Source organism: Manis pentadactyla, chromosome 16, assembly GCF_030020395.1.
Source record: "Manis pentadactyla isolate mManPen7 chromosome 16, mManPen7.hap1, whole genome shotgun sequence".
In the NCBI taxonomy this organism is placed as follows: domain Eukaryota; kingdom Metazoa; phylum Chordata; class Mammalia; order Pholidota; family Manidae; genus Manis; species Manis pentadactyla.
The window spans coordinates 60,934,812-60,961,437 of NC_080034.1; the positions used below are offsets into that span (position 1 = coordinate 60,934,812).

The 26,626-nt window shown below is 38.4% G+C and overlaps 1 protein-coding gene across 3 annotated transcripts; it reads left to right on the forward strand.

Annotated features, from left to right (window-relative positions):
* Positions 1–2,373: 2,373 nt before the first annotated feature.
* EEF1E1 (eukaryotic translation elongation factor 1 epsilon 1) lies at positions 2,374–24,713 on the forward strand. Of its 3 annotated transcripts, XR_005023041.2 has the most exons (6): positions 2,374–2,524; positions 10,132–10,332; positions 15,286–15,381; positions 20,557–20,772; positions 23,086–23,324; positions 23,670–24,713. XR_005023041.2 is itself a non-coding variant. In XM_036877009.2 (4 exons), exons 1-4 carry the CDS (start codon positions 2,438–2,440, stop codon positions 20,695–20,697), a joined length of 525 nt encoding a protein of 174 aa, XP_036732904.1. In that variant the 5' UTR covers positions 2,374–2,437; the 3' UTR covers positions 20,698–21,194. The 3 variants fall into 3 exon arrangements, 1 of the variants encoding a protein (XP_036732904.1); XR_005023040.2 differs by lacking the exon at positions 23,086–23,324; XM_036877009.2 differs by lacking the exons at positions 23,086–23,324; positions 23,670–24,713 and having other exon boundaries at positions 20,557–21,194.
* The last annotated feature ends 1,913 nt before the right edge of the window (positions 24,714–26,626 follow it).

Below are 26,626 nucleotides of genomic sequence, written 5' to 3' on the forward strand. Positions count from 1 at the left end.
TATATAATAGTGCTTAGCAAGTATTAGTTTCCTTCTGGGTTCCCTGAGGAAGCAAATGAGTACAGGGGCAGCCATGCTAGATTATGTTGAAGTTCCTGAAATAGATCTGCTTCATTAAAGATACATTCCATTCCTTTTGTCTGGGCACTTGATTTCGAAACCCCAAATGCTTCTTGGAATCTTTTTAGTTATTAAACTCAGAGAGCAAAGGTAATAAGCTTAATGTACAGGACGGGCTATATAAGTCATGGGACCTAATGCAAAAGGAAAATGCAGGGCCCTTTAAAAAAACATCTGCTAAGAATTTCAAGGTGGTAAAAGCAGAGCATTAAACCACGCATCGGGCCCTTCTAAGTGCGCCCACGAAGCCAGCCCTGTCTACACAAAGTGCCTCAGTACCTCCGATCCTCCTTCTCATCTGTTGGCATGAAGAGTAGACTACAACAGGGCTACCTTGATTCCTCTCTCCATGCCACCCCTAAAAACAAGACACTGGTCAAAAAAACAAGCCACTATACTTATATACCACAGTTGGCCACAGCAAAAGGTCCTTCCAGCCAGCAATACAAAATTGCATTAGTAGTGCAGCTACATTACAAATTTATAATTATAAAATTACATTAGCAGTACAAAAATACATGTTCACTTTAAGGCAAGAATATAGAAAAATGCATGTTCACTTTAAATACCGAAAGACAGAAAGTCAATGCCAAAAGGAACCAGAGAGAATATGTAATCCTATCCCATTAGGTTTTACTTGGGAAAACTGAGTGCCAGTGGGGTTAACCACCTGCCTAGGGTCACACAGCTAGTTAGTGCTGACAAAAAGACTAGAACCTCTGGTTCCTGAAATCCAGTTTAAATATGCCTTTTTAAAATGTGGCACCACCTTCTTTCCTTTTCATCTCAGAAGAGCTGCAGCAGTCAATCAATTTTCCTCCCCAGTCAGGATCATCCACGACAAAATAAGAATACCAGAAAGGAAATTCAGGAATTGAAGGGAAGAAAGAGGCTTATAACTACATTAAAACAAACTTTCTTTTTAATTATAAAATCTATCTGTAATTCAAATCAAAGTGCATGAATTAAAAAGTGACATACCACTCATTTATCCAATCTTACTCCCCAAAAGTTATCACTTTTATCATTTGGGTGGTTATCTATTCTGGCATTTTATACTGGAACACAAATCTCAGTTTAAGTAATCTAGGTAAAGTCTTCTTTTAACTATTACACCCACTGATTAGATAACTGAATTTTTTAAACATTTTATTACAAGCAAAAAGTATACCTAAACACTGAAACTAGATATATGAATTTTCTCAGAGGACTAGCCTTTTTATAAGTAGTGAGATAGTCATTCAATTCTCCATATATGGAAAATAAAACAGATAATCAATACACAACAATATACTTACACTGGAATTTCCTTTGAATTTTGTTTATGTTGATTTGGCCAAATTCTCTTTTCCTTACATTTACTTCTGCTGCAATGTCATTATGTACTTTGGGGTAAAGAAGGTGTCACACCCTGACATCATTTCTCCCAAAACTTACGTATTTCTGATTTAGTGATTAACTACCTTGTAGTATTTCTTTTCTCAGACTAATACACATTTTGTTCATTCATTCTTCAATATGGAATTTTTTTTCTTCAGGAATCATTTGGAAATATTCAAGGCTTCAACATATTCTACCCATGTTCTACTTTGAAGATGTAAGACTGTAACAACTTGGGGGAAAAATATTTTGCAGTGTTGATTTACATACTAAAAACTTTATAAATTATATTAATACTTTTAACTTTCTGGTGTTGCAAACAAAGATCATTAAAACTATTAAAGCCTTATTTTCTTGGGTTATAGGAGTTACTCGATACTATCTAACATACTGCTCTATAATCATTTATAATTCTGCTATAATGAGTTGTAGCTTGACAGAAGAAAATAATTTTTTTCAACTCACCATTACAACACAATTAAAATCCTCATGAATAACGCTCTCCGTTAGAAACTCCTAATAGATTTCGAACTCTGCTATTCGATTCGATTGCCCAAATTCACAGATTCATGAGGCAAACTAAGGTAAATTTTGGTTCCAGTTATGTATCAAGTTTCTCAGCATGCCAAATAAATTAGCCGGGCTAACAGCTTGCTGTTTAGAAGTTAAAACATGCAGTCCACTGCAGCAACCAAGCCTACCTCCTGCCAGTACTTCCAGAGCATCAAGCCCGTGGAGCGCTGGTGTGCGCCCTCCTCTCCACCTGTCCCAAGCCTCTCCTCCGCCCCGCCCCTTACCTTGGCCCCGCCTCCTGCACGCCGGCGCGCCTTCCGTTCAGCCAATAACCGGAGACGTTTGTGGGAGTTGGCGTTCCCTCGCGGCCAATGCAGGAGATCCTTGCAGTTCCCGTCTCTCCGCCTGGAGCTCGGGCAGGAAGATGGCGGCGACCGCAGAGTTGATGCTGCTGGAGAAGTCCCTAGGGCTGAGTAAAGGGAACAAATACAGCGCTCAGGGCGAGCGCCAGGTGAGGAGCCGAGGCGGCGCGGAGGGGAAGAGGTGGACGGGCGCGGGGCCTGCTCAGCCCAGGCAGGACGGCTGGCTGCCAGAGGCGGACGGAGGGAGGATGCGGCTCCTCTCCTGCCCACGTGTCCGCCCCGCCGCGTGGGGAGGCCCCTCGGTCTCCCCCTGCGGCCCTAGCTCGCAGGTGGAGGAGGGGACCCTGCCGCGGTTGGGCTCGGCCTAACCCTTTCCTCTTGGGAAACTGTCATTAGCCCATTCTGGGAAAGCGAGGAGGGCCCTCAGAGAGCCCCTAGACAGACCTGGAGGCCCCGCCTTTGCGCTCAGTGACAGCAGTTACTGCAACAGTACCTTTCACGCGGTGTTGTGCGAGGACTACAAGAAACTGCCAGGCCGCCAGTTAGCACTGTGCTGGGACTGAGGAATACAGCTGTGGGTAAGAAGGATGCGCTCCCTCCCCTCAGGAAGCGTGATTTTTTAGTTGATGGACAAACATTGCTGCTGTTTTAATTACAATAGTGAAAATTGCTACGTGGCAGTGTAGATGGCTGAGAGCACATAATGGATCTTGGCCCAAACTGGGAGACTCAGGGAATGCTTTTCTGAGGTCTTTTTAAAGTTAAGTGTGCAACGTGCAGAGAAGGGGAAATTAGGCGGTATGAGAATTGGTGAGGTACAAGGATCCAGATTTCTCAGAACACTTGTGTTTCATAAGGATCGTTGTATGACGTTGCCGTATACATTTTTTTTAACCTTTGAGATTTTTTTTCCAGATGACGTTAATTTTTTGTTCTTACTTTTTATGTTATTGATCTGGTCCATGTTAAAATACTATCTCAAACGCAGTCCTGTTGGTTTTTTTTCCACAGGAAAGCCAAACTGAAGCCCAGGGATAGCAGCTTGCCTAAGATGAGTCCACTGATTGGTGGCAGAATACGAATAGGCATTGGAGCCAGAGGCCTGTTGTTGTTTTTATGTCTGGCTTCATGTTGATTCCTTACCGTCAGCCCCTACTCCCTGTTTTTTAGGGAACATTGCCAAGACATGAGTCTTGTCTTCAGGAAGCTTATCTAATATGAGAAACAGTCATTGGCATTTAATTTAAAGCAGAACAGAAAAAGTAATTAACGGAGGAAAACATTGTTAAGGAGTGTGGAGGAGAAAGGTAATTCTGAGAATAAGAATGGGTTTGTAAACTTCACAGAAAAGCTAGTATTGAAAGTGTATAAAACCAATAAATTATGAAAGATTAAGTTTAGGGAAACAAGAAACCAATATGAGGAGTGATGCGGTGCAAAGTAAACCCCAAGTTACAGTTTGAGGGCAATTGTGAGGGCTTTAGGGCTCAGTGTGGTTTTTATTTTAATTAATTTTTCTTAGTGGAGAGCAGCTATTGAAAATTTCTGTTTATGTGTTTGGGAAAAGGGGTGGGGACATAATGAAAAGACAGCCATCTTTTGGCAAACAGCTGACAGCCATAAGCCAGCAACAAGGTATTTTGTGTCATATTACCAATAATACAGTGGTACCCCCTTATCAGCAGTTTCACTTTCTAAAGTTACCTGCCATTAACTAATGGGGAAGCAGATCATCCTTCTGACATGGTATTGAAAGGTCAATAGTAGTCTAGGACTGTGTCACAGTGCCTACATCATTCACCTCACTTCATCTCATGCAGGTATTTTATCATCTCACATCATCACAAGAAGAAGGATCAGCATAGTACAATAAGACTTTTTTAGAGCAATGCTACATTTTCATAGATTTTACTGTAAGATGTTGTAGTTCTCTTTTGTATTTGTTATGTTAATCTCTTACTATGCTAATTTATAAGTTAAACTTATCATAGGTATGTATGTATAGGAAAAATTATAGTTTATGTGGGGTTTGGTGCCCACAGTTTCAGGCATCCACTGGGAGGGTCTTGGAATGTTCCCCCAAGGGTAAGTAGGAGCTACTCTAATTTAAAATGGAAAATATTCCAGAGGTCCAGCAGTAGGAGAAAGGTGCATTAAATTATGGAGCATCAGCACATTGGAAATGTTGAAGGTGATCCCTTTGAAGACCATGGAACCCTAAAACGAATGTGAAAATATGTGTTCCATAACTGCAACTGTATGAGATCTGTGTACTTCAGGCTATACAATGGAAAGAGAATGGACATTCAAGCCAGTTGTACTTTATTTAAACCCTGATTTTGTCATTACAAACTGGGTGACCTTGGTTCTTTATAATATATGGTGAGATTACTTAACCTACTTTATCAGATGTAATGGTTAAATGAGAAGGTAACTGGGAATTTTTTTGAGCTGGCATGGTGAGGTTGTGGATAATTTATCTTACAAATCTCTCTAGAATTAAATGTCATCCTTCCACCCCCACTCAAAGATTGCAAGTTCTTTTCTGTTTTCGTCTTTGTTTTTTTTTAAGTGTGATACACATTCATAAAAGTGTAAAAATCTCAGTGAATTGACACAAAGTGAACATACCCAAGTGTAGAGTCCAGCTCTGCAATCCCGTTGAACCTGAGAGGGGTGGGTGGGAGATGCAAGAAAAACACAGAAATCAAAGTTAGGACGACAGGAGGTCCACTGATCGCTGATGGTGGACCAGTGGTGCAGTTTTATTTCAAAGCACAGATTATATACATAGGCTCACTTCCGTGAGCCACCCACAATGATCTCACTTCCGGGGATCTCACTTCTAGCCCTCCACATCTCCCCCTTTTTTCTTTTCTAAAAACCTCAGGTGGATAGATAAATACAGTAAAGATTATAACAAGCAGAAGGTCTCCAAACACAGCCCATCCCTTCAGCTGCCCTTACTGGGTGGTACAAGATAGAAACAGGAGAATGAGGGGGCAGCTGCTGTTTGTCAGGTCTCTGTCCACTACCTGAGTCCCAGTCTGAGCTGGGCATGGGCAGCGAAGCAGCCATGTGGGCAAGAGACCTCCTCAGAAGTGATGAAGATTCAGGCCTCTGCAAGGTTGGTCAGGGGGTGTAAGGAACTGTGCCCCACCTCTATTGGCCCCCAAGTCCTCTCCTGATGGCCCTCTGCAACTGTGCCTGTCTTAGGTTGTTCCTCCCTTGAGGAATCTTGCCCGTCGCTGGCTAACCAACCATTCTCCAGGGCAAAACAGGATGATGTGAGGCATGTGCGTCAGAGAGGAGTAGCATCCCCCAAGAAGGACGGTTCTCTGTCTCCTAGGTTGTTTATGTCCCCATGGCTTCTACACCCAGTACTTGCCTTGAGGTCCCCTCACCAGCCGGCAGGGCCTCGGCTCTGGTCACAAGTCTTGGGGAACCCAGGTGTCTTTTTCAGGGAGGGCCTTTGGCACAAGGTGACTCTATGTATGGGGATTCTAGAAAGGGCTGTGTTTAGGAAGGAAGAAGAAAGGTAACAAAACCAGCAAACAGGAAGAAAGGTGTGAAGATTGGAAAGATCTCAGGGCAAAGCTGGAGATGGAAACTATTCCCCCTCTTTAATTGAAGCCATAGGTGATGTAGGTTCTGCGTGGAATCTTTTCTTGAGGGCTCACCAGCCGACTAATATTGAGCAAAACAAAATGATTATTGCAAACAGCAAAGCAAGCAGATACCAGAGGGTGTGTTTCAGCATATTGAATGGTTTAAAGCCGTTAAAGATGTTCCAGGACTTGTTTTGCCAGGTCTCGGGGGTCAATCATATCTAATCGCGCATTTTGGATGTCTAATATCTCTTGATGAAAGTTGTGTAGATTGAAACTAAGGTTTGTGTGTTGCCACACTTCTAGGAGATGGCTGCAAATTTTGTTCCATTCCCATTGGAAACTGTCACGAGGTGCATTGTTAACACAGACGCTTTTATATGCAGCATGACATCGGAGCCGTAACTGCCATTGGAGGGTTTCCACCTCATTGTCTGTGGCTATCACTGTACTTTCCAGGCCGGCAAGTCGGCTGTCTTTACATCAATGGTCTCTTGAGTTTTTAGAGCTTGAGAGGTGTTATAGGCCAATTGATTGACATATTGGGCAGTGTGTATGGATTGTGAAAGGGCCATAGCTGCAGTAACAGCGGTGATGAGACTAGAAATAGCAGCCACGAATCCAGCAATTATGAGTCCAGTAGCTCTCTGGCTCCTGGAGAGCTCATTTTTCATTTCTATAATGGTTTGTGTCCCACGGTTCAGATAGATTGGAGGCCAGAATAATATACGGTGGTTGGGAAAGAACTAAAACGTTCTTTCCTTTGTTCCAGGTGGACACACATGGTTAGGTTGCAGTCTTTTGGGGCACATGGGTTTTGTGTAGGCCTGAATGCTTTTTGTAGTGCAGCCGCTAAGACTGCACCCTGCATGTTGGAAGATCCCACCCACATCTGTGTAGAGTTTGATAAAGTCAGAAGGAGTTCCCTTCTTTTTATAAGGCTGAATGAGGCCCTGACATGTACTGTTTGCATTTTCATAGGCCAGCTGTCCAGCGAGAATATTCCTAGCCTCTGAATCAGGAACTACTCTGGATATTGCCTGCAGTAAATGAGACAAAAATTCCTGAAATGGCTCATCTGGGCCTTGCTGAATGCTACTGAGCTCCTCAGTTTTAGCTCCTGCGGTGGGCAGGCTCCTCCAAGCCTTGCTTCCACAAATGTTAATTTGCTGATATGCTTGCAAAGTGAACTGAAGCTGATCTATCAAAGCAGAATACTGCCCTTCTCCGTTAGCATATCCAGGCTGATGGGAATGTTATACATTCAATTTCTATCTGCCTGTTGTACACACAAGTCTACAAATTCACTGTTCCATAGCAAATAATCACCTCCAGTGAGACATGTCTTAGCAAGCATCTTCCAGTCATTAGGAGCCAGAGCATAGTACAAAAGTTAAGTGTGCAACGTGCCTAACCTTTTCCTCTTGGAGAGGAAGGGTAAAAGGAGCAGCAGTTGGGCCATATTGAGAGCAGGAATTTTTGAGCTCTTTCAGAGTTTTGAATGGGATAGGATTATGTTGTCTGATAGGATTTCCATCCCCTTCCCGCCTTTCACTGACTGGTAGGCAGAGGGAGTGGAAACCAGATGTGTCCTCACTCCACCTTTGGGCTTCCTGGAAGCTGCGCTGCAAGGGGAGCAGCAAGCGGGACCGGTAGGTACTTTGGTGGTAACAGAAATGGAATTTCCCTGGTTAGACTGACTACTGGGGGGTGTGGAGCCGCAGAGAGGTTCCCTGCTTGCAGTCCACGGCTCTGAGGCCTATCAGGACAGAGTGGTAACTGCAGGGGTTTAGGAAACAACACTTTAAATTTTTGAAAAGCGGTCAAAACAGGCCCAGTTTTGGTAGGAGGTTTCAAGGTATTTTAGAGAGCCCTGTGTCGCCCTCTTCCTCTATCTCAGAGTCTGAGGAGGTAGATTCCTCCTGCTCACAATATATATTCTCCTGATTGCCGTATTGGACACCATGTTGGACGCCATAGACGCCATGTTGCCCATTTCCAAGGGGCTCCTTTTCACATTGCTGTTCCTCTTCTATGAACTCTTGCTCATACTTGGGAGGCAATAATAGCTCATTGTCTTGGTCATACTCAGGAGGTAATGGCTCACAGTCCACAAGGGCTTGTGGCATTAGCCAAAGCCTCATAAGCAGTGACTGTTTGCTTTGATTGTTCGACCTCGCAGCCTTCCTCCGGAAGTCTCAGGCAAACAGATAACCTTGGGAGATGGGTCCAAACTTTCCTTCACTAAATTCCATAAAGCAAATACTTCTATGGAAAGTCCCAAGGCCCATGAAAAGTGAAACGCTGTTTAAGCTGCAGCCCCACCTTTTGCCACGTCTGCTCATTTATGGTTACTTCTTCAGGGAACCAGGGGCAGCTATGCTGCACAAAAGTGAGAAAAGATTCTAGCTGCTGACTGCTCACAGTACTGCCGCGGGTGTGTAGCAAGCATATGTACAAAGATTTCTCGGTCCTTAGACCCTGATTGTCCCATGTTTTTTACTCCTGACTTTTATTGCTCCCATACCTCACTCTGGACTCTATTGCCATGCCTCAGGGAGTCTCCCCACTTAAGTTTTCTTCACCCCCTTCTCAGGTCTCTGTTTGGGCGCCACCTGCGGAGACCAGCTCCACAAACCAGCTGCACCTGAGAGGGGTGGATGGGAGATGCAAGAAAAATGCAGAAATAGCAAGAAAGACACAGAAACCAAAGTTGGGGTCAGAAGGTCCACTGGCTGCTGGTGGTGGACAAGTGACAAGTTTTATTTCAAAGCACAGCTTGTATACAAGGCTCACTTCTGTGAGCTGCCCACAATGATCTCACTACCTGTGATCTCACATCTGTTGCTCTTACTTCCAGTGATCTCACTTCTGGCCATCTAAACCCAGGTAACCACACAGTCAAGGAATGGAACATTATCAGCACGCCAGAGGACTGCATACTGTTTGCTTTTAATGTATTTTTTAAATGAAATTATTGGTGATCTTACAGTGGCTTCAGTTGAGTTTGAAGGCAAAAGTGAGAATTCAAGGTGCCAAGTTAATGTGAATGGGAAGTAGGTGAGGAAATAGACAGTGGGAGAGTATCATTCATTAAGCTTAACTTTTTAGAGGTAACCTTTGAATCTGTATCTGTAAAATGTTCAACTCCCTATATACGTCACAGTGTTCTGTTGATCTAGATGTGAGTATGAAAGTGCCTGCAAAATATAAATCACTTTACATGTACAAGACACTACTGCATGGCTGAAAAGAACAGCTTTCTTCCCCAAAGAAAATAATCTTTGCAATGGTTTGGTTAGATCTTTTAGGTTGTATACTGGTTATGTCTAGCTGGTTAGTCTCCCCAGTGGATGATATTTTCCATTTCTTTTAAATTTCTCACAGTGCTTCACTTAGTTGTGCATCAAGGACTTTTTAAATTAATTGGCATTTTCTTACAAGTAGTTTCTATAATCTTGCCCTTTGTACTGCTGTTATAATAGGGGGACATAAAAAGCAATACTTTTCAGATGATTATCTGAAGCCCACACTTTATTATCAGTGACCCCAATTATATTCTGGAATGTTTTTTAAAATGTGGAATATTGGCCAACAGTGACATCACTCTAAATGACTCCAAAATTGGTGGATATGCAACCCAGGGCAACCAAATCACCATTACAGGCCCGGTCTAGTTAGTGAGATAGCTTATTATGTTAGGGCACAGCACTGAAACCAGCCTACATCTCATTTTGTAGTTCTGACTACATCAACATTTTTCAGTGTTACTATAATTCTTTTTTGTCATTCCAGAAGTCAGGTTTAAGTCTATTCATCTTGCTAAAGTAGGCTATGGAGAAATTTGGTCAAAATTAAGGCAGTGTTATTAAGATTTCCATTTTTTCTTCTTGTACATGAACAGTTATAAATTATGTAGAAACACTGATTCTTGTGATGTTATTTCCAGTTTCATGTCATCTGTTACCAAATTGTAAATTATGTAACTGCTATTTTCCTGACTTCCATTTGTATGTAATTTAGTGTCTTAGAGTAAAATCCTAGAGTAACTGAAAAACTGTTGAGGGATTTAGCAATTACTTAGAACTTGAAGTCCTGATGTTATTTATTTTTTAAATGTATCTGAAGAACTTTTTTTTCTTTTTAAGATTCCAGTTCTTCAAGCAAACAATGGTCCAAGTCTAATAGGATTAACTACTATAGCCGCTCATCTAGTCAAGCAAGCCAACAAAGAGTATTTGCTTGGGAGCACCGCAGAAGAAAAAGCAATAGTTCAACAATGGCTAGAATACAGGGTAACTCGGGTAGACGGACAGGCCAGTAAAGATGATATCCGCACTCTGTTGAAGGTATGGTGACTTCTGTTTAGAGGTTGAAATGCTTAAACTATTAATAGCTGGAATCTGTCTCCCCTGAGATCTGGTGGCTGAGGCTATAGGCCTTCTTCACTGTTTCCTTTTGCTGCAGGGTAGTTTATACCTGTTATTACCATCTGTGCCTGGGACAGACTGACCTCTCTGCCAGCTCTCCCCCTTCAGATCTCAGCTCAGATAGCCATTCCTCAGAAACGCCCTTGACTGCCTCTCCCTCAAACAGATGTGGATCCCTGTTCTATATGCTCTTCCTTCACGCCAAAGCACCCTCTGCTTTTCCTTCATAATACTTGTCATAGCCAATAATTATAACTTTGTTTGAATTTTCTCTTTTTTTAATGCAGTGGCTTAATATTCATTTTCCCAATTTTGCAGTCCTGATTCCCTAAGCAATAAAGTACTTTGTCAAAGGCAGGGGGAATCAGAATCTTTGGGAGTTGTAATTTGAAAAAACTGTCAGACTCACCTGAGAAAGTCTACATTTCCCTCCCTTGAGACATAATGCTTTAAGATTTGTATTTTCTTTCCAAAGAAGTCAAATTAGAATAAAATAATCTACTGATGTAAAATATAAACCGACTGTGGCTCTGGAGTCACCAAGAATGAAAAACATTTCAAATGAAATTACTTTTGTTAATTATTTATATTTTTAAAAGCAGATTTTTTTCATATTTTTAGAAAAGCTTATAATTTGAGGGAACCTTAGAGATCTTCCAGACAACCACATATCATTGAAATAATCCCTTCTGTTTCCTAATTTTATTCCCATTATCACTTAAATTGAGAGTATAAGATGTACAAGAAGATACAGTACTTGAAAGTTGTTCATCTGTCACTCTGGGGAAAATCATTTAAACCATATTCTTGATACCATCAAGAGAACTGGTAGAACATAAATTTCAGGTCTTACTCCTTTATAGGTCTGTCATGATCAACTATTCATTTTTAATATCCTTACTGACCCAAACCTCTGGCCCCTGCCATGCTCAGCAGCATGTCCAGAGAAAAGCAAGCATGTCTTCCCGCTAAGTAAATGTGAGATTTCAGACAAATAAAAAGTAAATGTAACTATCTCATAGTTTCCCAAAAAAAAAGATAAAAATAAAGTACTTAATTCTGAAATAAACGAACAGGATATCAGTGAATTGGATTTGTGAAGTTCAAAAGTTGCATTCATAGATTGGGTATTTGGAACATAGAAGTAATTCCACCAAAACATTGTATCTAGGATATATAAATGTTATCTGAAATTCCAGTTGGGAGAATCTGACTGGAGATAGTACCATTTTATATTTAATGGACAAGGAACTGGATGATTTGAGTTGCCTTCCTTGCTCTGACATGGTTTGCTCATCTGCATCTATAGTGATGTTCCTGGTACAGTTCTAGGGGCTAGTGAGACAGCTGACCCAGCAGACACAGGCCCTGCGCTTACAGAGCTCAGACCAGTGCGGGAGACAGAGGTATGGACAGTGGACTGCAGAGTGGTTTTTGGCTATATGAGCAGATGAATAGGGTTGTTTTCTGTTTTGCTTTGCTTTTTGCTATTTCATGATAGAATTTTTATTTTAACAGAAGTAAATATTATGGAAATTTAAGAAATGCAAATAAGCAAATAAAAAATTTCAAACATTTGTAGTCCCACTATAAAGAGAGAACTATTAATAACACTTATGTTCAGTCATGAAATAGTAATTGAACCCCTTCTTTTCATATGTACATGTGTGATCTCAAAACTGGGCAGGTATTGGGCACTATAATTTTTGTTGTTTACTGACAATGTGTTATGAACATTTTTCATGTCCATAAATATACTCATACTATCTTTTTGATAAACTGTTAATATTCCATCTATAGTTGTACCAGAGTTTAAATTATTTTTTAAAAATTAAATACTTATGTATATTCTTTGCCATTTTTATACTAGGCTATTTATCTTTGTTTTACTTATTTTTAAAATCCTTGCATTGGATGTTATGAAAGAGTTTAGTTCTTACTCTCTAAAGTTCCTTTTTAATACTAAAACCATAATTCTAAATGGCTCATAATTAAGGTAGTAAGTAATTTCAAAAACACATTCTAAAACATTAATATTCTTTTAGTCTATATGGAAGATATTGTTTATTATATTGCTTCTTCAATATTGTTAGAAAGTTTAATAATAGGAAGAAAAAATCAAATGGAACTCTGTAGGGAATATTTTTTGAAGTTTGACAATGGCATCAGAAAGATTTGTAAAAAACAGAAAGAAATGAATATTAGATGTTAGTTCTATGAATATTTTGAGTGTGTGAAATTCTGTGTTTTGGTAGGAAAAATTTTGACTTATATCACTAATCAAAGAAATATGACCTAACCATAGATTTTTAATCACTTTTTAAATCCTTAGTTATGAAGATTAAAACTTTAAGAGTCTTTTTAACTGAAACTTAGGTATGGATTCCATTTTAAGAATATATACACTGTACAAAGCAGTGTTACTGTTTCACATACTCTTATATAAGATATATTTATATTACTATTAAATATTTCAAAGTTGTTTCATTTGAAGACCTTTGGAGAGAAACCATCTCCAACAGATTACTATAGAATTTAAGTGGTAACTCCTAATATAGCAATATATTTTTTACCCTTCCTACCCAAATTTTATTTTGATTCTTTTGCATTTATCTGTTTACATATGACCACATTCCTTTATGCCATCATCTGTACCACCCCAGAAGCCCCATGTTCGTAAACCATTTTGAAAATTACTGTCTTTAAGTGAAGATGTACACAAACTCAAAGAGATTTAATTCAGTTCAGCAGACATTTACTGATTACTGAACCACTATGTGCCAGACATTTGGGATGTGATTTGAAAAAATAAAATGCTGTCTCTACAGGTAAAAGAATTTTAACAGAATAAATGCTTTTGACCACTGGGCAGTGTTTTATAATTAGTCTTAAGGGGAGCCTATGAGAATATCTGATAGTAGTTCACATAACCTACTTAAAAACTTCTCTCTAAAGGTTATGTGAATCTTTTGTCTCATTTATTTGAATGTAATTAACATCAATTTCTGTGCTTTTAAAGTAAAGTATATGCTAATTTTGAGAGGGACCAAAAGTACTCATATAATATTTTTTTATCTGGATTTTTTTTCTCTGGAAACTAATTGGTATTCCTGCTGGTCTAACAGACAATACTTATAATTTAGTTTTGGACCTCTTAAGGTCTTTATTTCAGTTTTTAACATGTACTTAAATTTTTTTTTTCTTCAAAAGATGCCTATTGGCTATTTGGGGGACTTGGTGCTATTCTTTTTTTTTTTTTTAATGATTTTAAATGAATTCTTTCTTTGTATTTACTTAAATTAATATAACCTTTTAAAAATTGATGGTCATTGTCTGGAGAACAAATGACGGAGAACTTTCTGTAGCTTTAAATGGTGTTTAACACTGGAATCTTTAAGGTGTTGTGAAAACTAGATATCCAATTGCAGAAGAATGAAGTTGGGCCCTTACCTTACATGATATGTAAAAAATTAGTTCAGAATGGATAGAAGTCCTAAATGTAAGACCTAAAACTATGCAACTCTTAGAAGCAAACATAGGGAAAAAGTATCGTCATTTGATTTGGCAGTGATTTCTTGGACATGACACCAACAAAAACACAGGCAACAGAAGTAAAATACATAAATTGGGCTACATCAAAATTTGAAACTTCTGTGCATCGATGGACATAATACAGTGAACAGGCAACCCTAAATCACTATCAGTTAGTGAAATGTAAATCAAAACCACAAGATACCACCTCACATCCACTAAGTTGGTTACTACAAAATAGCTACTGTTGGCAAGGATGTGCAGAAATCGGAAACCTTCTGCACTGTTTGTGGGAATGTAAAATGGTACCATTGCTATGGAGTACCCTATCGTGATTCCTCAAAAGATTAAAAATAGAATTACCAAATTATCCAGTAACTCCATTTAGGGGTACATCGCCAAAAGGATTCAAACTGGTTCTCAAAGAGATATTTGTATACCCAGGTTCATAACTGTACTATTCACAATAGCCAAGAGGTGTGAACAACCCGGGTGTCCACTGTTGGATGAATACATAAACAAAATATGGTATATACAAACAATGGAATATTATTCAGCCTTTAAAAGGAAGAAAATTCTGATACATATTTACAGCCTGGATGAACCTTGAGGGTTTTATGCTAAGTGAAATAAGTTAGTCACAAAAGACAAATACTCTCTGATTCCACTTGTAAATATAGTATCTAAAGTTGTCAAGTTCATAGAAAGAGAAAGCACAGTGGTGGTTACCAGGGCCTGTGGTGAGGGGGCAATAGGGAGTTATTTAATAGGTTATTAGGAGTTTTGGTTTTACATGATGAAAAACTTCTCAAGTTTGGTTACACAATAATGTTACTATTCTTGACACTCACTGAATTATACACTTAAAAATTATTAAGATGGTATATTTTATGTTACATGTAGTCTATCACAACTAAGCTTTTTAAATATGTAAGAAATGCAACAATCCAATAAATTACAATTATTTTACAAGATAGAAATTGTTAAGGGGCTTTTTACATTTTAATGGACAAGGTAAATCTAACATAAGCATGATTTACAAAATGTTTTCCTCAAAAAACATAAAAATTGGAGTCTGAAAAGATCAGAGATGGCATTCTGGTATCATTTTTTAGTATTCTCTTACTTAAAATAAAATAATAATGTTTACCCTATTTTTAAAATAAGGTGATTGATATATAATGTGATTTTGAGTAAATCTAAATGTCCAAGATTAAATTTTGTAAATGTCAGTATTTTGTTTTCTAATAGCCTTCCAAATGTTTTAATTAAGTCAAATGATATGGCAGTTAACTGTATTATTAGTGTTTCTTAAATTAATATTTTATTTGTTTTTTCTAGGATCTTAATTCATATCTTGAAGATAAAGTCTACCTTACAGGATATAACTTCACCTTGGCAGATATCCTATTATACTATGGACTTCATCGCTTTATAGTAAGTATTTGACTAGTCATTGGCTATTTTTTTCTATAATGTTCAGAATGATTTTTTGTTGTTTTCTTGAATTTAAATCAAATATGCATTTTCAACTTAATAAATCAAAATGAAAAGAATGTATTTTTTTATGGAAGGTATGGGTATTTTACACAAATATTCCGTCCGTGTATCCATCAAACATAATAGTTTCCTTTTCTTTGATCTACTTAATTCCTGTTCTTGTTTCTGTTCTTTGCAACTACTTCTCTTGCCACTGTTTGGACATCATCATCATCATCACCTGAACCCCGTCATCACCCACCTTTCCTCTCTACATCTTAATTCCAGTACCCATCTTCTGTGCTACCTCTTATCCTTAGCTCTCAATCTCTTTCTCCCTAATCCCATCATTATCTAAAGTAACTGGGTTCCTTCCCTTTTTAAAAATCTGTATACTTACTTCCCCATATAACCTAGATTCCCTTTTGTGTAACTTCAACTGCGTCCTCTTATTAGCATCTTCAGCTTCTTTGCTCCACTCTACATTCACCACCCTTTCCCTGTAAGTCCTCAGCTCTTGGTCTATCCAAAAAATGCTTTCAGTCCTATATCCAGGCAGAGGTTTGTTGGAAAATCACAAGGCTACAGATTGGTACCACCATAAATTTAACTACTTTCAGCTGAACTCTCATACTTTTGAGCTTTCATTCCTCCCAGGCATACTTCCAGACCTTTACCAATTTGCTCAAGCCCCACCACTTTTTCCTCTGTTTTTATCTTCAGTCATTATTACAGAGCCTTCCTCCTTCATTCAGCTAGAAAATGGAGCTGAATCCCCTCCTCTTTCAGCCCTACCTACATATACATCCTCATTCATCTTGTCTCCTTTTTCTGGCCTCAGAAAGCATGTCTTGCTTTTTTCCTCAGAGAAAGCCTGTCTTGGTTTTTCCCTTGGCTCATCCTTTCATCTGACCTCTTACTTCATCTCCCTCTGTACCTCCTGCCCCCTTTCTGGATCTTGTTCCCAGTTTATATCCTTTCATATGTCTTTAATTTTTCACTTTGTCTGGTCAATCTCTGCTTTAAATTGTTTCCCATCTTAAATATGTTTACAATTCTCTGGCACTCAGGTGTTCTATGGGTACTGTAAATGCGTTATACATATTAACTCATTGAATGCTTAACAACAGCCCTGTGAGGTAGGTACTATTACCCACATTTTACAGATTAAGTCACTGAAGTATAGAGAGGTCAAATTACATTGCTTAGGCTACTACCCAAGAGAATTTTCATTATTTTAGAAAGCTTATAGTAAGTTTGATTATAAATTTTGCTTTTAAGAAGAATGATGATTTCTCATCCAAACACTTCTGACAATGAAAAGAAGGCTACTAATAATTACATGTTACAACAGAAATAAAATGTGACTAATGTTCCCCATAATTAGAGGGAGTAAGTCAAATTTTAAGCAACATGGAAATTGAGGAGCATCATGTCATATTTCTCTTTGTAACTCTTCCAGCTTTTAGCACAATGCCTTGCTTAGCTAGCTGCTCATTGAGATTGAGAATATTTAGCACTCTCCATCTCTTTATATGTCCATTCTTGGGTTGTGTATCTTTATAGTGAAAGTATAATCTTCAGTTACTTTAATATCAGAAAATCCAAAGTAATCATACTTAAATGTGAAGATAGTTTAAGTAGAGCTGAAGTACTATGATCACAGCAGCCTCAAATCATTCCATTCTAGGTTCAAATATTTTAGTAGCTTTTTGAATTGAGAATGGTAACATGGCACAGATTAACTCATTTTAAAATGCAGAAGCCTCCAAGGTAAAGAGCATTTGCTATTAAGATCTCTAAGCATCTTTTTCCTGGTGGCAAACCTACAGTCGTCCAACCTGGAAGAATCCGGCATTTGGTTTGAGTAAGACTGCTGCTAAGAAGAGCAGGGCTACCTTACAAAGAGGAGCAAGAGCAATTCATATCTAAAACAACAGCACACTTGCTGATGTCTTTAAAGCATTTAAGTGTGACACTGCTTAATTTTAAAGCTTCGTATTAAGAGAAATATCTCTCATCCTACATAAACATATGTGATCCTGTATATGTGATGCCTGTCAGCAGACCAGTGAAGGCCTGTCAGGACCTCCCGGCTTGGTGTAGCATTGAGCTGTCATTAGGAAGGAGAACATTTCTGCCATCTAACTTAAAAAAAAAGAAAGATGGCAACAATGAAGTGTAACAAGTGTACATTTACATTTTTCTGTTTTCTGGTTTATGAGGTCATGTGGTAGGGAGAGGAAATATTCTGAGAAAGTGGGAACTTGTGTGGAATTTCTTTGCCCACAGAGTAAAGAAGGTCCTAATTCCATAATGAAAAATAGTCACAGCACTGGCTGCAATTATTTAATTACGAGGCTAGGTGCCCTCAAAGGCCTTTGGTTTTTAGGCAGGTTAGAAGTGTTTCGCTCAGTGCTGCATGTTAAAACTAGGGTTACGTTAACAGTATTTAATGATCTATACCTACTTATAGTTCAGTGGAATGTAGATCCACTTCATATGCAGCCTTTATGATTATGAAGCCTGCTTATTAAGGATATTACGCTTATCTTTTTCAAAACAGAATTGAGTGGAATAATATGTAAATCATTCTGTTAAGCATTGCTTTGGGTTCATAAAATGATTCCATAACCAAAGCATCTCTCCTCCCATGTCCAAGTGTAGGCAAAGTACATTGGAGAAATAAACATATCCTCAAAGAACAGTCTTCACAGACTAAAACTTATACTCTGACAGAATTGCACTGGGGCATCAAATGACATCCCTCTGAGTAAAGTGTAAATACACCCCATTGAGAAAAGAATAATTACTAGGTATTAAATTCAAGCAGAGTTCAGATTAGTTACCTGCTCATATTCATCAGACAAGTTCTTACATTTTGTTTGCTTTGACTGGATGTATTGTTTTGCCCTCATGCACTCCCTCATTTGTTTGTTCATGTTATTAAATACATAATATGTAATCAGTGCAGTATATGCAATGGCAGTTGGGAACCTTCAAGTCATCAAATAATCCAACTGTATTTTGTTCAGTGTGAGCTCAAGTTTAATTGTGGCTGAGTTATTCTAAGATCTGGTCTATCTTAATTCCCTTTGAGGAATATTACGTTGTTCTTCCTTTGTTAAACTGCCAGCTAGTGTGGCTGTTTCATTAACACACCAGTGACTCATTGCTTTCTTAAAGTGATTTCACTAGTAGATATCAGTCCCTATGAACAGACTGTTACCCAAGATTATTAAAATCCTTTGTAGCATCATGTGCTGCTTGACCAGAAGATTGCTATCAGTTGAAATGTATTTGTTCTGCAGTTTGGGACAGCAGTAGAAGTATGCCGTTTTTTACAGAGGTTTTCCTAAATAGCTAAAAGAAATAGCTACAGAGCAGTTCAGGAGCATTAGCCATAAAGTATGTCCTGAAGGCAGAGTGGTGCCACTTGGGAAGGGAGCAAACCCGCATTCCACCCTGCTTCTGGAATGGGTGGCTTAGAGTGTTTCTCATGTGTCTTCATGGAAAATTAGTGACTTGAGAATATTATCTGTTTGGCTTTAAAGTTCAAACTAGGTATAGAGTGCCAGTATAAATGAAAAGGAATGACTAGGCAGAAAGAGCCCAGCATCACTGTAGGCACACTGGCATGTAGGCCAGTAAGAAGCAGGAAACGGTAACTAGAGTGGTTGCATTGTGTTTCCTTCTGTACAAAAAGAAAAAAATTTGGCAACTAGAAAGGGGTGATGGAAGTACAATGTTGTAAGTGAAATAGCTCAGGGGGTCCCATCTGAAAAGTTCTAAAACACTGTAAGTTTGATGGGGAGGAAATCTTTTTTATTTGTGTACAATAAGTTCAGAAATAAGATTCTACAAAAAATGTAGCAGAGAGTAAATTAAGGTCAGTCATAATTTTCTCACAGTCAAGGGACAAGTTCCAAAGTTTAAATTAAAGGAGGTTAAGTGGTAACCTGATCATTTTGTAAAAGTTCTGTTTCTCTGTTTCTTTCTGGCAAAATATTCTGAAGGTAAATGAACATTCTCTAAATTTTCTGAGGGAAAATTTACATTATCTAAAATGGAGCATCTAGTTAAAAATTATGGAATAAATTAGGAAGTGTTGGAAGAAGCTTGGGAAGCTCTTGGAATAAAAATTATTTGGTATTCTGGGTCTGCTCAATAACCCTTAAAGACTCTAAATGTGAAATTTTTAAGTTGGAGAATATTGATTTTCTGTGTGTTGCATTTTTTTGTTGTTGTTACTGTTTTAAATAATAGGCCTGATAGCAGCATATACTGGTCCAGTATGATAGCAAATGCTGTTCTGAAATATGAACAGTAAACATAATTGCCCTGTTTACCCTGTTTCAAAATTTTGAGTGAACAACTTAAACATAGATCAAATAAGTATTAGTACTTTATTCTTTGGAAATGCTTTCTTCTCCATGTATTTTAACTCATTCTGAAAAATAACATCTCACAAAATTCTGTGAACTACCACATCCACTGAAGATAGTTTGGCTTTACTGCAAACAGAATTTAGGTCTCTTGTTCATCTGAGCTATATGCCACTGGAAATAGCCCTTCCTCCTTGTATTAAGCAATAATCACTTGAAATTAAATGACTCATAGTTTTCTTGAGTGAAGTTTTTCCCCAGTTTAGTAGAAAGGAAGCAGTAGCCTACATGTATACATATGCCAGCTCTCTATAAATACATATATATTTGAGTTTACAAAGGTAAATAGATGCCAATAAACTGTTTTTTAATGTGTGCTAAAAAAATATTGGACAAAGAGCCATATCTTAGCCTTTTGGAATCTATTCTCTTCTTTCCTTCTATCTTCCAATAAAGTAAAAAACTATTTGAGCCCACAGATCCTGGATTAATGTAAATTTTGCATTTGTTGAAAACTTGAGACTTCCTTAGAAAGCACATCTCGTTTTGAACTGTACAGAAAAGGCATTAGACAAACAGATAGCTCTTCCAAGTGGCTCAGACTTTTACTCCTATCTGAATATGTTGGCTTTTGAGAACTGGGTGGTAGTGGTTCTTGTTTTTTCTTCCAGTTTCTATCTCCTGTTCAGATGATATTAATAGCTGTACTTATGTATTGTCTGTGTTGTGTGTGTGTTTTAATCTCTAGGTTGACCTGACATTTCAAGAAAAGGAGAAATATCTTAATGTGTCTCGCTGGTTTTGTCACATTCAGCATTATCCAGGCATCAGGCAACATCTGTCCAGTGTTGTCTTCATCAAGAACAGACTATATACTAATTTCCACTAGAAGATATCCATGCTGTACAGAAGAGTGATTAAAAATATTTTAAGTGGAAAGTGTATTCTGGACCAGAGGACTAACGTAAATTGATATTCATTCTTTATTTGTTGAAGTGGATAGAATTTTTAAATTATAAACTTACGTCTGAATGTTTAATTTGTTCTGTAGTTGAAGTTTTGCAATTTCTTATGTAAAAATTCAACAGCTGTCAAAACATGAGGTAAGATCAAGTTATAAATTACTTTGTTTAGATAAGAAATTATTTTAATAGAAGTTGCAAATCAATTGCTTGATCATAAAAATAGAGCCCTTTCAGTGGTTGATCTGTTTGGCTATTTATTTGATGTTTTTCGTATTTTAAAATCCATTTCCATTTATGGATATTTACAGTAGTTTGTTTATTAAGAACTACATAATAAATTGTGCCAAGGATCCAGAAAGGGAAGACAGGTGGGTTTGTTTTCAAATATTTATGTGAGCCAGTAAATGTGGTTGAAAAACTCTTTTTTGTTTTCTTTCTTTCCTTGTAGTCAGTGTTCACTGAGGTCAAATTAACTGCCGAGTTGCCCCAGCGGCAGGTGGGATAAGATATATTCGCTTGGGTTAATGGTTCTGCTGCTGTCGGGCTCATGGGAATACGCAGTGCCTAACAAAAAAATGGATAATCCTGCTAATTTGGGACTTGATGACTACTAGGATTTTGCTAAACTAAAAGCCAACTCATAAAAGGTTGCTATTAAGCACTACATGAAGACACTTAACAAATCTATACATTTTCTAACACTTATTGGCTGAGTTAAGTAAGTAATCAATTATTGAGAGCTAAAGAGCTTATATTTCCAAATAACAAGAAAATTAGAGTCCTTGAGCACATTACTGTTTCATGGTGTTGACTCTTGGTGCTGATGTGAACCTAGTATATATATAGTTAAAAAGTGAGTCAAGTGGAAAGAGCAGGCTCAGAACATATATTCAGCCCTTTGGTTGAGTCCTGCTTTTATCACTTAATAGCTGCATGGCCTTAAGCAAATCAGTTAACCGTATTTTCTAATTTTGTAAAAGTAAAAATAAAGATAACTCTTAAGTTATGAGGGTAAACCAAGGCACTCTCTGTGGAAAAGCCTATGGCTTTCAGTAAAGTTTTCTCTTTTTGTTTGTAGGAGCCCCTGCCCATTTTTGCCCTTCATTTCCAATTCAAGAGATTTAATAGCCAAGTGTGTGAGTATATCATAAGATATCAAGACAGTTCTCACAGGTTTAGATTTCACAATTCATTTTTAATTGTATAAAATGGCCTTTTAGTAGAAACTGTAGACTTGTATTTGCATGTTCAGGGACTGGCAGGCTCAGGTAATCTTGGGAGTCAGTGTGTGTGCCACAGAGGCAGGTCCAGTCTGTGACTTTTAATACACACTGTCCCCACTAGATGTGCTGCGCGTGTTCCTCATCATGTTTCACTGCTGCAGATTACTCCCCCTGATGCTCTTCCCTGCTCCCCCTGGACTGCAGAGGGAGGTAAGCAGGACAGACAGGACAGACTTCCCAGCCTTCCCATCCCAATCGTTTCATTCCTTCCCTTCAGTGTAGGTTGGCTGTAAGTAAAGGAGATCACCTGTTTACCTCTTTGACAACTATCGCCCTCCCCACTTCTGCCTTGTGAGTTTTAACACTCTGAATCCCCCTATCTGCTAGTCAGTTTACAGAAGTGCACAACACTGCTCCAACAGATAGTACCTCCTACTACAGTGTGCCTGGACTTTGCGCTGCTAACTTAGATCTTAAAGGGTGAGGAGATGGCAGAAATACAAAGACCTGGCTCCTGTAGGCAAAGGTTAGGTAATGTTCTCATAATTAAGTCAAAACAGTCCATTTCCTTATACAAATGCTGCTGTTCATCATGGGTCATTTCTGTCTGGCACTTACTTCTCTGCCTGAAATGCCCTTTCCTTCTCACTTGATAACCTCTTCAGTATTCAACTTTGTGATGTCTTTCTGAAAGTCAAGTCTGTCACGACCAACCCATCTTCCCATTCCCCTGAACTGACACAGACATCATTGTACTATTTTTGATTATTTGTCTCTTCCACCAGACTGTTAATTCTTTGAGACAGAGACTGTCTTTTCCCTTGCATATCCAGCCCTCAAAACAAAGTCGGGCACACAGCAGCAGATACATTGTTGAAAAAATGTAGAATTTTTTAAAGTCTATTTTGTGTTGACTAAGAAGAATGTGTGAACTAAATTAAGTATAACTGTATATAGCAGAAAAAACAAATAACATTAAAGTGGGTTGTTTTTCTCTCATGTAAAGATAGACAGCCCACAATTGGTATTGGGCATCTAGCTCACATCTTTCTGCTTCTCCATACTGAACAAATTGTTTCCTTTTTCAAGTTCAACTTATGGTGCAAGACAGCTATGGGAGTTACAGATACCAAGTTTGTGATCAAGGCCCAGAATCAAGCAAAAGAGGAAGGACAAAAAGAATCTTCCAACTGAATCAGTCCACTTGAAGAACCTTTCCTGGAAGCCCTATTCAGCATTATCTATTTACATCTCTTTGGCCATCCCACTGGGAGGGAGGACAAAATCTGTGCTCTTTCAATGAGGAAGAAGGAAAAAAGGGAGACTAGGTCAGCAGCTAGGTATCTTGTCATACTAAATAGTATTTAACTGAGAAAATATCTTTTGAATGCCAAATAATCGACTTGTAAAAAAAAAAATGAGTGAATTGTTGGCATTCCATGGATCATCGATTTGCAAAGAATTCGAATACGATAAAAGAAATACTTTTCACTGACCTCAATTTTCATGATTCAGAAGTTATTTTAGGATCCTGCATTATTCAGAGTTACCAGGAAGATCTGTTAATGTACTTCTAACAACAAAAATAGCTGACATTTAGTGGGCATGTAGTATGTATCTGGTTACATTCTAAGTGCTCCAAGTGAATTCACTCCTTTATTCTCTTCTTGCAGGTAAGGAAACAGGCACAGATTGGTTAAGGAACTTGCACAAGGTCACACAACCAGTATCAAGAGGCTGGGATTCAGACAAGTGTCTGGCTTAAACTTAACTTGTAACCACTTTACCGGTGTGCCAGTAAAGCTCTGCTTAATCAACTTGAGAAATTAATTTTTACCTAGAGAAAAGCTGCGCTAGGCAGTGGATAAATAAATGTGTAGATAACTTCAAGAATAAATGAGATGGTTACACTATGTATACACTAAAACCCCCAACTTGAACTCTAAACAGATAAATTCTGTGATACATGAATTATAGCTCAAATAAGCACTTAAAAAAAGGAGTCACATACATCAATCTCACCATAAATTTGTTATGATGCTTTGGATAAGTCACTGCTCATGAAATTGCTTTTATGAAATAGAGGTAAAGATTACTGAGCTCATTGATTTGTAATCACTGTATAAAACTTACTGGCGTAGTGCCAAATACACAGAACGTGATCAGCGAAGGACAAACCACTGCAGAGGATTGTAAAATCATAACCTGTGAGTTTATAAAGTCAAATTCTTGAACTAATTCTTGCCTTTTCCCACCTGCTGTTCCTGCACCTGCACAACATGAGCCCATCTGAGAGAAGACAACTTGGCAGAGCATTCTGTGATTTTGGTAAATCAAGAATTCGTCTTATTACCAGTTTGGTCCTCATTTTTTCAAGCTGTGTACTTCTAAAAGATCAGTGAGACTTTTGTAAAAGAAAGTGGGGCCATCTTTGTTCATGCTATTCCTTCTGAAGAGTGAATTCCCCTTCCAACCCATTTTCTTTCTGCAATTCCCAGAAGCACTGATCATTTAACAATCCTTCAAATACCTACTTAGCACCTACTGTGTATCAGAAACTGTGCTGAGCCCCAGAGATAACACAATTACATCCTTGCTCTTACAGTGTACAGTCCAGTGGTCTGTGAACTAATTCCTGAAACTGTGTAAAACATTCTTTGGGAGGCTGCCAGCCATTCAGCACTCTTAGAAAGTAAATAAAAGTAATCATAACCATTTACCGAGCATCTACTATGTTCCAGACTATACCAGACACTTTACAACATTCACGTGAACTCACGTTAATTTAGGAGCTGGGAGAGGCAGATACCCACATGCTCATTAGACCATGGGCACCTCAATTAGACCATGGCCAGAATGATTGGGTATTGTACAATTTCAGAGTTAGAGGACATAATCTGTCACCATATTATGCAGTGGGGTCATGGCTAGATACAGGGCTCTGTCTCCACATTCCACATGCAACTTTTAAAGACATAAATGTCAAATAGAGAAGGATCATTATTTAGTCAAGGATCCATGAATTTTCACTAATTGAGCACTGGTTTTAAAACAGGAATAATGAAATTGGAGACAATATCAAAAAGCCATTTGTCTTTAGGCACAGTTATAGCCAAAGCATCCAACATGTGATGAAGCTTGTGGAGTGTTATGGTTGTAATCTCAAGTAACAGCTGTTACATTCGGGGGAAAAAAAAAAAAGGCTTACCTTCAGGAATGACATAATCATCTCTCCATGACCCAGCTTACTGGTTAAACACCCCATCTCCATCCAGAGTTACAATAAGATTATTGTCCTAAGGTTTTTAACAAGTATGTGGGTATTCTCATTTTTACTCCCTGTTAAAATATAGATCCTCTGTTGGCTCCACCCACTTGAGCATGAAGCTACAGTTAACCAGCCAGTAATAGGCACATTTGGTGTCCTGCAGGAATGAAGGCAGGAAGGGGAAGATGCCCACTGCCAGTGCAATATACGAGTCCTGCTGAAAGTTCTTACAGAAAAGCTTCAAGATGTATTGATAAAAATTTAAGCAGACATTGTTAGGAAAGAATATAACTATTATAATCAGGTACATGTACATCACAAGGATAAAATACACAATTATTTGACAAGTAGATTAGAATTCTTGTGAAGTATAGTGTTTTCATTTCTAACATTTCATTCCTTCAAAAAAAATGCTACATGAAGTTTAATAATCTAGCTTTGGTGGAGATGTGGTGGTTTGATGGATTAGAGCAATTAGCTTTTTACCCCTGAGAAGAGCAATATTTCTTCTTTCTTTACGTAATTATATAATCTGCTCCCACCCATTTCCAGGGCACTAAATTTCAAATTCTCCATACACCTAATCAGGCCGCTACATATCTGGCCACCTTAATTTTAGTCGTGATTTATTGAAGCTGAATTACGTTCCTAACTTCCTGGAGCTCTGGGTGAATTTTATTGCAAAAGCATTGGGGAGGAAGTTACCATCATGTATCTCTCTTTCTGGGCAGAGCTTTTAGGTACACAAGGGGCTCTATATCCCACTGCTTCATGTCTTGTATGCTGGGTTTATAACACTGTGAAGCCCGGCTCTAAGGTTACATACAGGCCTATCAGAGATAAGATGGGGAATTTGATTTTGCAATAATGACTATTTGCTGGAGTTCCCATACCTGCAGGCTCTGCCTTTATTCCCAATACTGCTGGTGAATAAAACTAATTCCAACTGCTCCCTAATTTAGCAAAACTTGTCTTTCACTTACAAGAGAGGCCAGAAGACGGTAGGAAGTCAGGAGAATCTCAGATGTTGACCATTTTTGCTATTATGTCTCAAGGATTTCTCTTCCCGTTATCTTAATTCTTTTAGAAATGTTTACATCTTTTAAACTTTCATTTCTTTGTGGGGAGAGTGAGAGCTTTTGCATCATTTCCAGCCAGGTGAGTTACTCCAGGGTCTCATTCGTGCTGTCTTCCACTTCAGGGGCTGGGTCCCTCGGGCTAGCCAACCGTATTATGGATCCTGCAGATCCTCACAAACTGGGCTTGCCGTTTCTGCTGAGTGTCATCTGTCCTTGCAGTCTTGCAGTGGATGATTTTTGTCCTACCTAACATCATCTGCTTGAAGAATTTGTGCCTCACAGG